This window comes from Oryctolagus cuniculus, chromosome 8 (genome assembly GCF_964237555.1).
Source record: "Oryctolagus cuniculus chromosome 8, mOryCun1.1, whole genome shotgun sequence".
NCBI lineage: Eukaryota > Metazoa > Chordata > Mammalia > Lagomorpha > Leporidae > Oryctolagus > Oryctolagus cuniculus.
The window spans coordinates 131,606,048-131,619,607 of NC_091439.1; the positions used below are offsets into that span (position 1 = coordinate 131,606,048).

At 45.3% G+C, this 13,560-nt stretch overlaps 1 protein-coding gene across 2 annotated transcripts in view; it reads right to left on the bottom strand.

The window, feature by feature from the left end:
* The window catches only part of KLHL2 (kelch like family member 2), a 121,526-nt gene that overhangs the window by 92,443 nt on the left and 15,523 nt on the right, over window positions 1-13,560 (bottom strand). The window contains exon 3 of one of the 2 annotated variants that reach the window (XM_008273508.4): window positions 3,119-3,225. The exons of the other annotated variant lie outside the window; for it this stretch is intronic. Coding sequence (XP_008271730.2) covers window positions 3,119-3,225 — 107 coding nt within the window. The remainder of the gene's footprint in view (window positions 1-3,118; window positions 3,226-13,560) is intronic. 2 annotated transcript variants of the gene reach the window in all.

Sequence of the window (13,560 nt, forward strand, 5' to 3'; positions counted from 1 at the left end):
AGACTCTCTAGAAGTGTCCAGGGATAACAAACAAGATACACAGAGAGTCTGAAGTGAACCCTGGGACTTACCAAGCTGAGTAGTCTCACCTCACTGACATTTCTGATCAGCCCCAGCTGACTGCCCCCTCCCAAATCACTTCTCCGACGTGGTTCACAGCCTGGCTGTGGTGCCTCCTGCATTTCCACTACCTAACCTGGTTCAGGAACAGCGGGGCTTCATCAGGCTGAAGAGGAAGGGGGACTCGATTCTCCTCTCTACTCCCAAGACACAGAGTTCACACCAAATCCATTCTCCCTCCCACAGTTATCCGTGGAAATCCCTTCCATGCATCAGGAGGCAAGAAGCAGCTCCCCTTTTCCTCAGGGCTGCCTTCCCGATTGTTATCACTGCTAAGGCACACAGCTCTCCACGCAGTTTTTTTTTTTTTTTTTTAAGATTTATTTATTTATTTGAAAGGCAGGGTTTACAGAGAAGGGGAGAGACAAAGAGAGAGAGAGAGAGACAGAAAGACAGAAGGAGAAGTCTTCCATTCGCTAGTTCACTTCCCAAATGGCCACAACTGTCGGAGCTGGTCTGGTCCGTAGCCAGGAGCCAGGAGTTTCCTCTGTATGTCCCACGTGGGTGCAGGGACCCAAGGTCCCGGGCCGTAACACGTTGCTCTCCCAGGTGCATCAGCAGGGAGCTGGATCGGAAGTGGAGCAGCCAGGACTCAAACCAGTGCCCATACGGGATGCTGGCATCGCAAGTGGCAGCTTTACCCACTGCACCACAGCACTGGCCCGTCCATGCACTAGCGTGCACATCTCATCTCCCAAATCCACAATAAGCTACCAGGGCAGGAAGCAGGCTCAGACTGTTTTTGTATTCACGGAAGTATCCAGCAAAATGTCAGGAACAGGAAACACTCAGTAGTTTCTAAGACATAAATAGCTTTGTATTTTTACTTCTTTATGTAGCTACATTCATACTGGTATTTTCTGTTTTGTGTATCAATACACAAATACAAACTCATTGATGGAACAAATAACTTCATTTCATTGTATGTAGTAACAGTACTTCCTACTTTAACTTAGGTTGTCCTTTTCTATAGTTTCAGTTACCTGTAGTCAACTGTGGTCCAAAAATATTAAATGGAAAATTTCAGAAAAAAAAAAATCACACCTTCTAAACTGCAAGCTGGGACCAGTGCTGTGGCACAGTGGGTAAAGCCACCACCTGCATGCCAGCATTCCATATGGGCACCGGTTTGAGACCTGGCTGCTCCTCTTCTGACCCAGCTCTCTGCTATGGCCTGGGAAAGCAGTGGAATATGGCCCAAGTCCTTGGGCTCCTGCACCCACGTGGAAGACCAGGAAGAAGCTCCTGGATCCTGGCTTTGGATCAGCCCAGCTCCTGCCATTGCTGCCATCTGGGGAGTGAACTATCAGATGGAAGACCTTTCTCTCTCTCTCTCTCTCTCTCTCTTTCTCTCTGCCTCTACCTCTCTGTAACTCTGCCTTTCAAATAAATAAATAAATCTTTAAAAAAATAAAATAAAATAAACTGCAAGCTGTCCTGAGTAGTACGATGAAACCATGCACTTCTCACTGTGTCCTGCCAAGACTGTAAAACATCCCTTTGTCATTTGGTAGCTATTTCAGTTATCAGACCACAGTCACAACAGTATTATAGTCCTGTATTAAAGTAACCCTGATTTTACTGAATAATGGCCTCATAGTAAAGAGAACTGATGCTGGCAATTTAATTACAGCATATTGTGTTAACTGTTCTATTTTATTACTATTAACTTCTTACTGTGCCAATTTATAAACTAAACATTAGCATAGATATGTGTGTGTAGGAAAAAACAATAGTATATATAAAAAACTTGGAGCACGTATCCCCCAGGGATAAGAGGGAACAATTGTATATTTTTAAACTGAAAAATAATAAAAAAGTATTGAGGTTAAGGGTTTCAAGTGTATGGTTATAAATGCTCCTTTTCCAGAAATACTGAAATACTAAAATCACTGTATACATTTTTACAGCTGAAAAGTAAAACCTAAGCTTATGGACAAACTGTTGTATTTCTTCATATTTCCAAATAAAAGACATTAAATAAACATTGTTTTGTTCACTGTAAACATCAGATAAAGCAACTGTCAAAATCATTTAAAAATAAAATAATCAATGGGGCCTGTGTCGTGGCTCAGTGGGTTAAACCACCACCTGCCACTTCCGATGCAGCCCCCTGCTGATACACCTGGGAAAGCAGAGAGGATGGCTCAAGTCCTTGGGCCCCTGTACCCACATGGGAGGCGCAGCAGAAGCTCCTGGCTCCTAGCTTTGGCCTGGCCCAGACCCAGCTATTGCAGTGATTTGGGCAGTGAACCAGTGGATGAAGAATCACTCTGTGTATGTGTGTGTGTGTGCGTGCGTGTGTGTATCACTGTGCCTTTCAAATGAATAAAAATTTTTTTTTAATTAAAAAAAAAGGCCAGCGCCGCGGCTCACTAGGTTAATCCTCCACCTAGCGGCGCCGGCACACCGGGTTCTAGTCCCGGTCGGGGCACCGGATTCTGTCCCGGTTGCCCCTCTTCCAGGCCAGCTCTCTGCTGTGGCCAGGGAGTGCAGTGGAGGATGGCTCCTGGCTCCTGCCATCGGATCAGCGCGGTGCACCGGCCGCAGCACACCAGCCGCGGCGGCCATTGGAGGGTGAACCAACGGCAAAAGGAAGACCTTTCTCTCTGTCTCTCTCTCTCACTGTCCACTCTGCCTGTCAAAAAAATAAAAATAAAAATAAATACTGAAAATGCTTCTGTTTTGCCATAAAGTACCAAAAAGCTGTAATAGAGTGAAGGAGTCGACCTGAAAGAATACTTGGACATAAAACTGTAGAGGAGGAGAGCTGAGCTCCAAATACACGCATGTGAGCAGACATACGGGTATGGACATGCTGTCCATGTCTCAACACAGACAGACACCAGGAGGGACTTCGAGCCAAGCAAGAGCATTTTCTTCCACTACAAGTCTCCACCTATTATAGCTGGGCGTTAATAACAAAAGACGATGCGGAAAGAAAAGCTCAGATCTGTATACACTGGAGAAAAATAACACTAACTGAATTATTTCATACCTGTAAACATGGCGTGAAAATAAGGGCTGCAGGCGGCCAGCACCACTCTGTGAGCAGAGATCTCCATGTCTTCTGCCACAATTGTCACATCGCACAGCAAGTTCTGACTGTTGACCAAAGCAGGGAGAAGAAATTGCGTGAGGGACATATTGAACATCTGACGCAAAGCCACCATTGTCAGGCCCAGTTTTCTGGGAGACAAGGTGGCTGTCCTCGACAACAGGATCCCTAAACACGCAGCACACGGCAAGCAGCTGTGAGAGAGGCCTAGCGTGTCTGTTGCCTCCATTAGAATCCTGCCTTTGTTTAACCCAGAAATCTTTCCTAACATGATTACTGATTACTCGCAGCAAGCCATCAATGGACTGACGGCAACAGAAGGGTGGTCTGATTAAGAGCAGTATCAACAGAAAAGGCAGATAACGGTCTGACATTAAGATAGGAAACAGAAACACCCAAGTGAAAAGTTACCTCCAAATTTAAAAAGGATATTTAGAATTACTCTGGGTCATCAACCAAGGGCAACATTATATTTAATTATACCTGCTGCTTAAAAGGCATTTGGGCATTTAAAACCAAACTTAATTAGAACATTTTACACATGCAAAACATGTCATTCTCTAAGGCTAGAAAATACTATCACATATAAGATTGAAAGGCATTTTGATACCTTAAAACAAACCATTTATTCAGCTACCATAATGATATCTCTAATTTTAAAATACCCATTTCAATTTACTGAGAAACATGTGATCATGCACTTTGTACATGCTATATGTGGCGTCTCCAGGTAATTCAGAATGTCTGTTATTTCAGAACATGCAAGACGGTTTCCAAAGCCTAACAAGGTCGTGAATGACTGAAACATGTATGGTGAGAGCAAGCAACCCTTCCACCCCTCAAACACCCAGGCACTGAAGGTACACACGTGTGCATGGTGTACACAGGTCACACATGGTCCCCACCTCCATCGTTCTGCCAATTTCCTACAACGATGGCCTGTCTATGTCTGTAACTTTCCAGAGACATACAAAAAACATGTTCACAGAAGTTTAACCAACTCCTTAAAGTATCCACACTGCTTATAAACTTGTCCCTGAGAGGTTCACACGGAAAGTTTTGGAGCTCCTCCTGGCATGTGTCCTCCCTCTAGCCTAAGAGAGACTGGGAGGAGGAGGAGATCAGCACCAATGACTGCGTTCCAGTGCCCCACTGCTGGTGAGCCTGCCTGGCCATTTCAGTGAGTGGAGCTGAATGAATGGCTAACGACGCTACCAGGCAGGTCCCATGACAGTCACAAAAAGTGGCACATAGTGTCACTAACTTGTAACTCCTCCAGATCAGTGTGCAGAACTGACAGAGTCTGCTCTGAGAACATAAGCCGCTCTGCGATCCTATGGATTGTGCGGGTTCACAAATAGCCAGGGTGGGAAAAGCCGGTGGTGTCTGCAGGAAGGGGCTGTGTAAAAGTTTCCACCTGAATGTGTTATTTCATCTAGTCCCTACCACAGTATAACGAGCAGGTACTATAATGACTTCATCCTCCAAATTTATAGATGGGGAAACAAAGGTTACAGATGGATAACTTTCTGAGCATCCCCTAACTGCTGGCGATACCAGGATTCAAACCCAAAATCTGATTCCAGAGCCTCTTAACTCACTACACAAAACCAGCTAAGCTCTATGGTTTTAAGATTTGTTAAAGCTTGGATAGAACAGGAAATCAAAATCAGAAATAACAACGACTTATTTTTTCAGATCTGAATACATACATGAGAGCAGACTACATGCATGGACATGCTACGCACTGTCTCAACACAGTGGATGGCTGTTTGAAGGCCCATTTGAGTGTGTTTTAACATAAGCTTCACGACTATTCAGAAAGGTAGAATAAACTTCACCCTCTAATCCAACCAAGCTCTGCGGCCATCTCTGCCCTTAAGCAGACAGCAGAAAAAACTGGCAATGCCTCGATCTGAGCAAAGTCGAGGCACGAGGAAACAGGAGCACCCCAATCAGACTGGAGGTCAGAAAAGGCTCCCTGCCGCTACTGCCCCCAAGCTGAGCTCTAAAAAGCAGGAGTCAGCTGAGCAAGGCAGAGCCAGGGCATCCCCAGCAGAGACCGTATGTGCAGGGGAGCAGCACAGCATGGCGCTGTGGACCAAGGGGGACAAGGGTGCGTCTGAGCAGAGGAGGGAGGCCCGGTGGACCAGCCGAGCTGCACCGTCTCTCCACAAGGCCAGCCAGGTCTTCCTGTCTTAACCAGGCAATCTGGACACCACTCAAACATGAGCCAAGTGCCTCTGTACGCCCATGTTCCTCTTCTCAGTAATCCCTCCTAATGCTCTAGTTTCAAGATGAAACTTAAATGGAATTACACTTGAATACCTCAAAATCACATAATTAATTACATGCAGCTTCAATTACAATTACTCATTGATCCAAACCTGCCAGCCTAACACCTGTTGGCTGTCAATTACAGAACCAGCCCAGTTTTCCCGACTGAGAAGTTGGTGTTAGTTAACTAAGAAGATTAAAATCACCGCCAAGAAAATATGTAGCCAGACCCCAGGTTAGGTCACAGGGAGACTAAGGGCCACATAACAAACCAGGGACATTTTTCATATTCTTGTCTCCAGCAGTAACATGTTAAAACAGCACTCAAAGATAAGAGAGATATGACCAACCTTATCATCAATATGTCCCTGAATATACAGTGAGAGTACCAAGGGTCTTCAAAATTCATGGCAAACATATATTAGGGGGGAAAAAACTACATATGGATATCTATCAAATTTTCTGCACCAAAATAAAGTTTTTAATTCCATTTTTTCCAGGAAATTTCTGTACTACCCTCATATACTAATATGTAAACGCTGAGTCTAGCCTTGACCTCTTTCACAATGTGCACCCTTACAAGAAGCTGAAAGGCTTTGGGGCGAGGAAGAAAGTTACAAATGCACAGTCTGGCAATAAAAATAAGGGAAACTTGCCTTAGCAGTCCCTACCCAACATCTTACTTGGTAGATTTCTGAGTGTATGTTCCCATCATTTGTAATCTAGTAAAAGAAGGACTAAAATGAAAAGGTCTCCAAACAATGGAATAAATAAAGCTATTATTTAGTAAAATTCTCATTCATTCATTCATCAAATACCCAGAGAGTGCTTGGGGGTAGCAAGCACTGTCGGCACAACAGGACAGTGACTGAGATGCCAAGGAGTTTAAGTCAAACCCGGGAGAAACACAAAGACACCAGAAGTTACCAAATGAACCCATGACTATTACGGTAGGGCAAGTGCAAGGTGCCTGGGAACACACAGGAGAGGCTGAGGCAGAGCAAATGGACAAGCTTCAGAAAGTAAGTGGTGTTACTTTTTTTTTTTTTTTAAGATTTATTTATTTATTTGAAAGTCAGAATTACAGAGAGGCCGAGGCAGAGAGAGGGAGAGGTCTTTCATCTGTTGGTTCACTCCTCAAGGGGCCGCAATGGCTGGAGCTGGGCCGATCCAAAGCCAGGAGCCAGGAGCTTCTTCTGGGTCTCCCACATGGGTGCAGGGACCCAAGGACTTGGGCCATCTTCTTCTACTTTCCCAGGCCATAGCAGAAAGCTGGATTGGAAGGGGAGCAGCCTGGACTCAAACCGGTCCCATACAGGATGCCAGTACTGTAGGCAGTGGCTTTACCTGCTACGCCACAGCACTGGCCCCAGGAAGTGGCTTCTAAACTCAAATCTAAAAAGATGAGATGGGGCTGGCACTGTGCCATAGCGGGGAATGATACTAGCATCCCATATGGGTGCCCGTCCCAATCCCAGCTGTTCCCCTTCCAATTCAGCTCCCTTCTAATGTGCCTGGGAAAGCAGTGGGAGATGGCCCAAGTGTCTGGGCCCCAGCATCCACATGAGAGAACCAGATGAAGCTCCTGGCTCCTGGCTTCTGCCTGGTGCAGTCCCAGCCGTTGTGGCCATTCGGGAAGTAAACCAGTGGATGGAAGACCTCTGTTTCCTCCCCTCTATATAACTCTGACTTTCACATAAACAAATAAATCTTAAAAAAATTTTAAAAAATGAGAAGAACAGGAGTTAGGCCTTATGTAAAACTCAAATGACACCAAAGAAAAAAGTACTCTATCTTCTAAATAAAACAATTATCTTAAAAACTGATGCCTTCTCAGGAGAGAAAAGAACTGCTTTGAAGGCCGGCGCCACGGCTCACTAGGCTAATCCTCTGCCTGCGGCACCGGCACACTGGGTTCTAGTCCTCGTCGGGGCGCCAGATTCTATCCCGGTTGCCCCTCTTCCAGGCCAGCTCTCTGCTGTGGCCTGGGAGTACAGTGGAGGATGGCCCAAGTGCTTGGGCCCTGCAACCCATGGGAGACCAGAAGCACCTGGCTCTTGCCTTTGGATCAGCGCCCTGGCCATGGCGGCCATTGGGGGTGAACCAACAGTAAAAGGAAGACCTTTCTCTCTGTCTCTCTCTCTCTCACACTGTCTACTCTACCTGTCAAAAAAAAAAAAAAAAAAAAAAAGAACTGCTTTGAAAATGAGGGAAACATGCCTGAATATTTCAGGACATTCTTTGTTTTCTGATGTAAAATAAATTAATTCCTAAGACTAGAAAACAAACCTACCACTTTTAAAATACATCTTCTAAAAGTCCAGTGTGCCATCGGGCTGTGAGAGATCAGAAACAATTTTAGCTGTCATGTGAAACGAATTCACACCCTGCGATAAAGGGGGTGCGGGGGGTTCACGCGGCATCTGGCCACCTTTCCCCTGCAGGTGCTAGGAAATCTGGAGGCATCTGCTGCCAGTGAGCAGAAATGGAAACACATCCGACATGCTGGGCTGGTGAGATGAGTGGCTGGCCAGAGTCCAGGGGGAAGACAAACCAGAGAGGGAGGGAGGGAGGGAGGGAGAGAGGAAGGAAAAGCCTGCCCACCCTCAGCCTTCCGGTCTTGGTATCATCTGTGGGTCTATGTGCACTCTCACCAGGATGCCACCAGCCCTCACCAAGGGGGGCCCCATCAGGTAGAGCACCACGCTGTTTGAACTTTCAGCTTCCAAAACCATGAGCTACATAAGCCTGCTTTCTTTGTAAGTTAGCCACCTCAGGTGTTTTGTTACAGCAACGGAATACAGACTAATACAATCCCTTTAAAACAAGTGGTAGGGGCCGGCGCTGTGGCACAGCAGGTTAACTCCCTGGCCTGAAGTGCCGGCATTCCATATGGGCACCAGTTCGAGACCCAGCTGCTCTCCTTCCAATCCAGCTCTCTGCTATGGCCTGGGAAAGTAGAAGAAGATGACCCAAGTCCTTGGGCCCCTGCACCTGCGTGGGAGACCTGGAAGAAGCTCCTGGATCCTGGCTTTGAATAGGCACAGCTCCAGCCATTGTGGTCATTTGGGGAGTGAACCAGCGGATGGAAGACCTCTCTCTCTGACTTTGAAATTAAAAAAAAAAAAAAAGGGCAAGTGGTAACACAGCTAGGAAGAAAAAGGCATACTCGCTTAAGTTCCAAGTGGCAAAGCGTAAATAACCACAGAATAGCCACAACTCAAACTTTTCACAGATGTGGAACAGTTAACCTCATTGAGTAAGTGATCTGGGTCCATGATGTCTAAAATCCTGGGGAGAAAAGACTAAGCACTCCAATGAGAGTATGCTTCAGGTGTAAGTATTTTCTGAAAGAAATAACTGCTCTTATAACAAACAACTAAATAGTTATGGTTTAGGCAGGATCAAGAAAACCTCAAAAAGTAGAATTAAAAGGTGAGTTATGTTGCAAAAAACTCTGAAATCCAGATGCATCTTTTTCACAATATGCATTTTCTACCAACTTTTTGAAGGCCCCTTACAAAGGTGAACATTTTAAGAGCTTTATGTGATTTGGCCTTACTAAACACTTTCAACTCCTGACTTAATGATTTAAATTATATTTCCTGTAAATAAAACACTGATAATCACTGGAAATTTTAAGCTCAAGTAGTCTTCCCCATATCCTACAAAAGAAAAGCTTTCATTTGTATTTTTTAAATTTAAAGACAAAATGCAACCTGCCTTTTGGACAGTTCCCCTTTTGGTCATTTCAAAAAGCCAGGAATCTACATTTCTCAGGAAAATGTGTGTCTGGGAAATAACATGCTTCTCTGTCCCCGCCACAGACCCAGTACAGGGTACGGTTCATAACTGGTACTCGGGCTGGCGCTGTGGCACAGTGGGTTAACGCACCCGCATCCCATATGGGCTCCTGGCTTTGGTCAGCACAGCTCCAGCCATTGCAGCCAACCGAGGAGCGAACCAGCAGATGGAAGACCTCTCTCTCTCTCTCTCTCTCTCTCTTTGCCTCTCCTTCTCTCTCTGTGTAACTCTTTCAAATAAATAAATCTTAAAAAAAGAAAAAACATAACTGGTACTCTGTAAGGATCTATTGGTGTGGTTTTGAGAAACTGCCCTCCATCTACGCTAGGGAAATTCAAAGGGCAAAACTTCCCGCAATCGGTGTGCAGCTGAACGACAGCCATCCTCTCGCGGCTCTGACAGCATTACTCTTAGGGTGGTACTCACTTTCTCAAAACCTTCCCTGAGAGATGGAAGGGGTGCAGGTGGTGGGGAGGCTGTGGCGGGGAAAGCCACTGTAATCCATAAACTGCACTTTGGAAAATTATATTTATTAAATAAAAGTTTAAAAAAAAGAAAACCTAAAAAAAAAGTTTACACAAATAAAATTAGTTTCTAAAGAACATTGATGAGAACCAGCAAAGGGCATAGTAGGTTAAGCCTCTGCCTGCAGTGCTGGCATCCCATATTGGAGCTGGTTCGAATCCCAGCTGCTCCTCTTCCAATCCAGCTTCCTGCTAATGTACTTACGAAAGCAGCAGAAGATGGCCCAGGTACTTGGGCCCCTGTACCCATGTGGGAGACCCAGAAGAAACTCCTGGCTCTTGGCTTCAGATTGGCCCATTCTGGCTGCTGCAGCCATTTGGGGAGTGAGTCAGTGGATGGAAGACCCCTCTCTCTGTGCCTCTCTTTCCCTCTCTGTGTAACTCTGCCTTTCAAATAAATAAATGAATCTTGAAAACTTAAAAAAAAAAAAAAAAAAAAAAAAAAAACCCTTCCCTGAATCCCACAGCCTGGAGTACTAAGTCCAAATTCATCACCCTATTTAAACCTGCCACAACTCTGCCCTTTGCTGGCTTCCACGCCTCCTCTGCACAGACTCCCCAACAGGAACCCCTGATTCACTTTGCCCAGCGGGTAATGTCTATGCCCTCCCTAGCTCAGCCACTTGATCAGATGAGGAACGGCTTTCGCACTCGGAACTCTGGATGAATTCCACTGCATTTCCCATCAAGGCCGGCTGAAGCCCATTTCTGTGAACCCTCCTATGAGAATTCTCTGGAAACCCACGTTTTGCATCCCATAAACCCCCACCTCATCCTCTTTCCTGTCTGTCTCCGGCAGCTCTCAAGATACCCAAGGGGGCCTGGGCCAAGTCTGTAACTGTGGATCCCACATAGCCTTTTGGACATTCAAGCTGATTTCAAAGGAGAACCAGCTGCTCACAAAAACACCTGTTTTCACACCATACAGTTTTTATGTTATTCAAGTTCATATTGGGCTGCGACACAGCGCTAAGCCTCTGGGCCTCCTGTCTAAAGAAATTTAACTTAAGAAAATGTTACAGGAAGTACCATGTTATTTTGCTATAAAATTATCTTAACTCTTTAACTTAAACCTTACAAAATTCCTATCCTCCCACTCATATTACCACACCTTTCACCAACTATAACTGAAAGCGACTTTTACAAGCACTGCTTAAATTCTGCCTGTACCAGCCCAAGGTTCACCAAAACACACTCCAGCACACAGCTTCACTCCGCCGCTTTGAGGCTGGAGCCCAAGAGCAGAGGGTGAAAACAAGGAAGTTCTCCCTTCCCAGGAGACAGGAAACCACTCTCAGCTGCCCTTTCGTGGCAACAGGAAGTTGAAGCAAGGACAGGAAATAATTAAGGATTTTCCACTGTGTACGAAATAGGCTTCTTCAGAGATTCTTTTTTTTTAAATTATCCAAATTGGCTGTAAGGCATAAAAGAGAAAGAGAATGATATTCTTAACGGGGGGCGGGGGGGTGTTCTGATAAGCCCTGAGACAGTCCATTTTTTAAAAAACTATAACTTGGTTTGTGACGTCATTAAAATAATCCTGGTTACTGATCTGACAGCCAATCCTCTGGCTATTCAAAGATGATTCTTTGTTCTGAAAATCAGCCTCAGCTAGGAACAGAGGACATACCAGCTCCTGAAACAGTGCAACAAAGAACAACAGGGTCCTAATTCACAGCTGACACCCAAAATGGATCAACTCGGTAAACGGAGGTCCGAGTTCAAAACACTGCAAGAGGCAAAGACGCCATAGGACTTGCAGGTAAATAGGAAAAAGAAAAATCTCAACAGCTCAGAGAACATCAGAGCAAGCACTGACCCGTTAGACCATCCTGTCCACGCCTCTTATTTCATAGTCAAGGCTCAAAGAAGCGAATCAAGGCCTAAGACCAAAGAGTTTGTCCCAAAACTCAGGTCATTCTCCTCAAGAGGAGCACCAGGTGTTCCCATCCCTGCAGTCTGGTGAGTAACACCTGGGTCAACAGAGCCCCACGCACACACCACAGGAGCGGGCAGAGAGGAAAACATCAACAGGCCTGCTGACTGTCAGTTCTCTCAGACGTGTGAAGCAACAGAAAGAAGAGCCAGCCACTGAAGATCCCAGTCTTGGGGCAGGCACTCAGCCCAGCCCCTACGATGTGGGCATCCCGCATCAGAGTACCTGCGTCCCAAGCTTGGCTCTGGATCCGGACTCCAGCTGCCCACGAATGCAGATGCTAGCAGGTGGCAGCTCACATAGCTGGGGTCCTGCCGCCCACATGGAAGACCCGCACTGAGTTCCCAGCTCCTGGCTTCAGCCTGACCCATTAACTGGCATCTGGAGACTGACCCAGCAGATGGGAGCTCTCTCCCTGACTCACTGCCTCTCAAATTACCTTAAAACAAGTTTTTTAATGTCCGTCGTAAGCACACAATTTTTCTTCCTTTTCTCTCAGTCCCACCTAGTAACCACTGCATTTTACATTCTAAAACTACTGTCACAACAGGATTAAAAAAAAAAAAAAAAAAACTGAAACAGCGTGGCCAGCTCTGCTGGATTATCTCAGCTATATATTCTCCCAATGAATAAATGAAAACCCACATTTTGAAAGTGCTGTCAGAGCAATACTAGGAGGCAAATCAAATGATCCAATATTCAGTCTAACCTTCCCTGGTCTCTCTCCAACCCATTTTCCTTCCAGAAGCCAGTGTGTTCAAAATACAAATCTGATCATGTCACATCTCTACTTAAAATGCTCCAACAGCTTCCTCCTAAACAACTTCTGATGAAGACCAAACTGCTGGGCTCTAGCATGCTGGCCCTCACCTACCTACTCAACTCCTCTCTTGGTGTGGTTCCAGACTTCCTGCACTGCATTCCCACCACGGGACCCGGGCTTCAATCTAACCTCCAATCTAACCTCACTCCCACACTGACTTTACCCCCTTACCTTTTTTTACTTTCCAATCTAATTATTCCTATCTACTGTTACCCACCTTCACAGCACCAGCGAGCCCTCCTTCATAGCTCTTATTGCTATTACAAGTTATAGTAAACTACATTTGGGATTCTCTGGCGAATGTCTACATCCTACAGTCAACCATGGCGCCAGGAGGGAGCAAATGTATCTGCTTTTGCTCACCACTGCATCTCTAGTACCTACCAGAGAGTCATTTACTGAATTTAATTCAAGAACCAAATGATGAACCAACAGTGAGGACTTCAGGATGAACTGGCACACACAGGTAAAGGAAGGCTTAAGCCCCGCCCTTCCAGGCCAAGCTTCCAGCATTTTAGATGGGATGTGCATGGGGATTTCAGAAAGTTCAAGGAAAATGGAAGTTAAAGTTAATTTTGGTACAAAAAGTTTCTGAGATCCATGTACAGCTTTCCCATGGTCATTGTGAACACCCCTCATGTGCACAGTGCTGTCACAAAAGGAATGGCATGGGAAACAGCTTTCCAAAATGCTGAGAAAAAAACCAGTATTAATATAGACAGCAGCCTGTTACTGAAAAAGAAAAAAAACAGACTTTAATTGACTGTGAATGTCACTCTCCTCACTGCATTAGCTCTCAAAACACTTGAGAATGCCCTTAGCAATGGGCATTCACTCCCTTAGCTACAACCACCACCACAAAGAGAGTTACGCATTTCTGTCTACAGGTTTCTTTCTGTATTCTTTGTAATAGTGAGTTAGAAATCCTTGACTACTGCTGTCCAATAAAATTGTAATGCAAGCAACGTCACATTAAAAAGGTAGAAACTAGTGAAATTAACTTTACTAAGTTTTATTT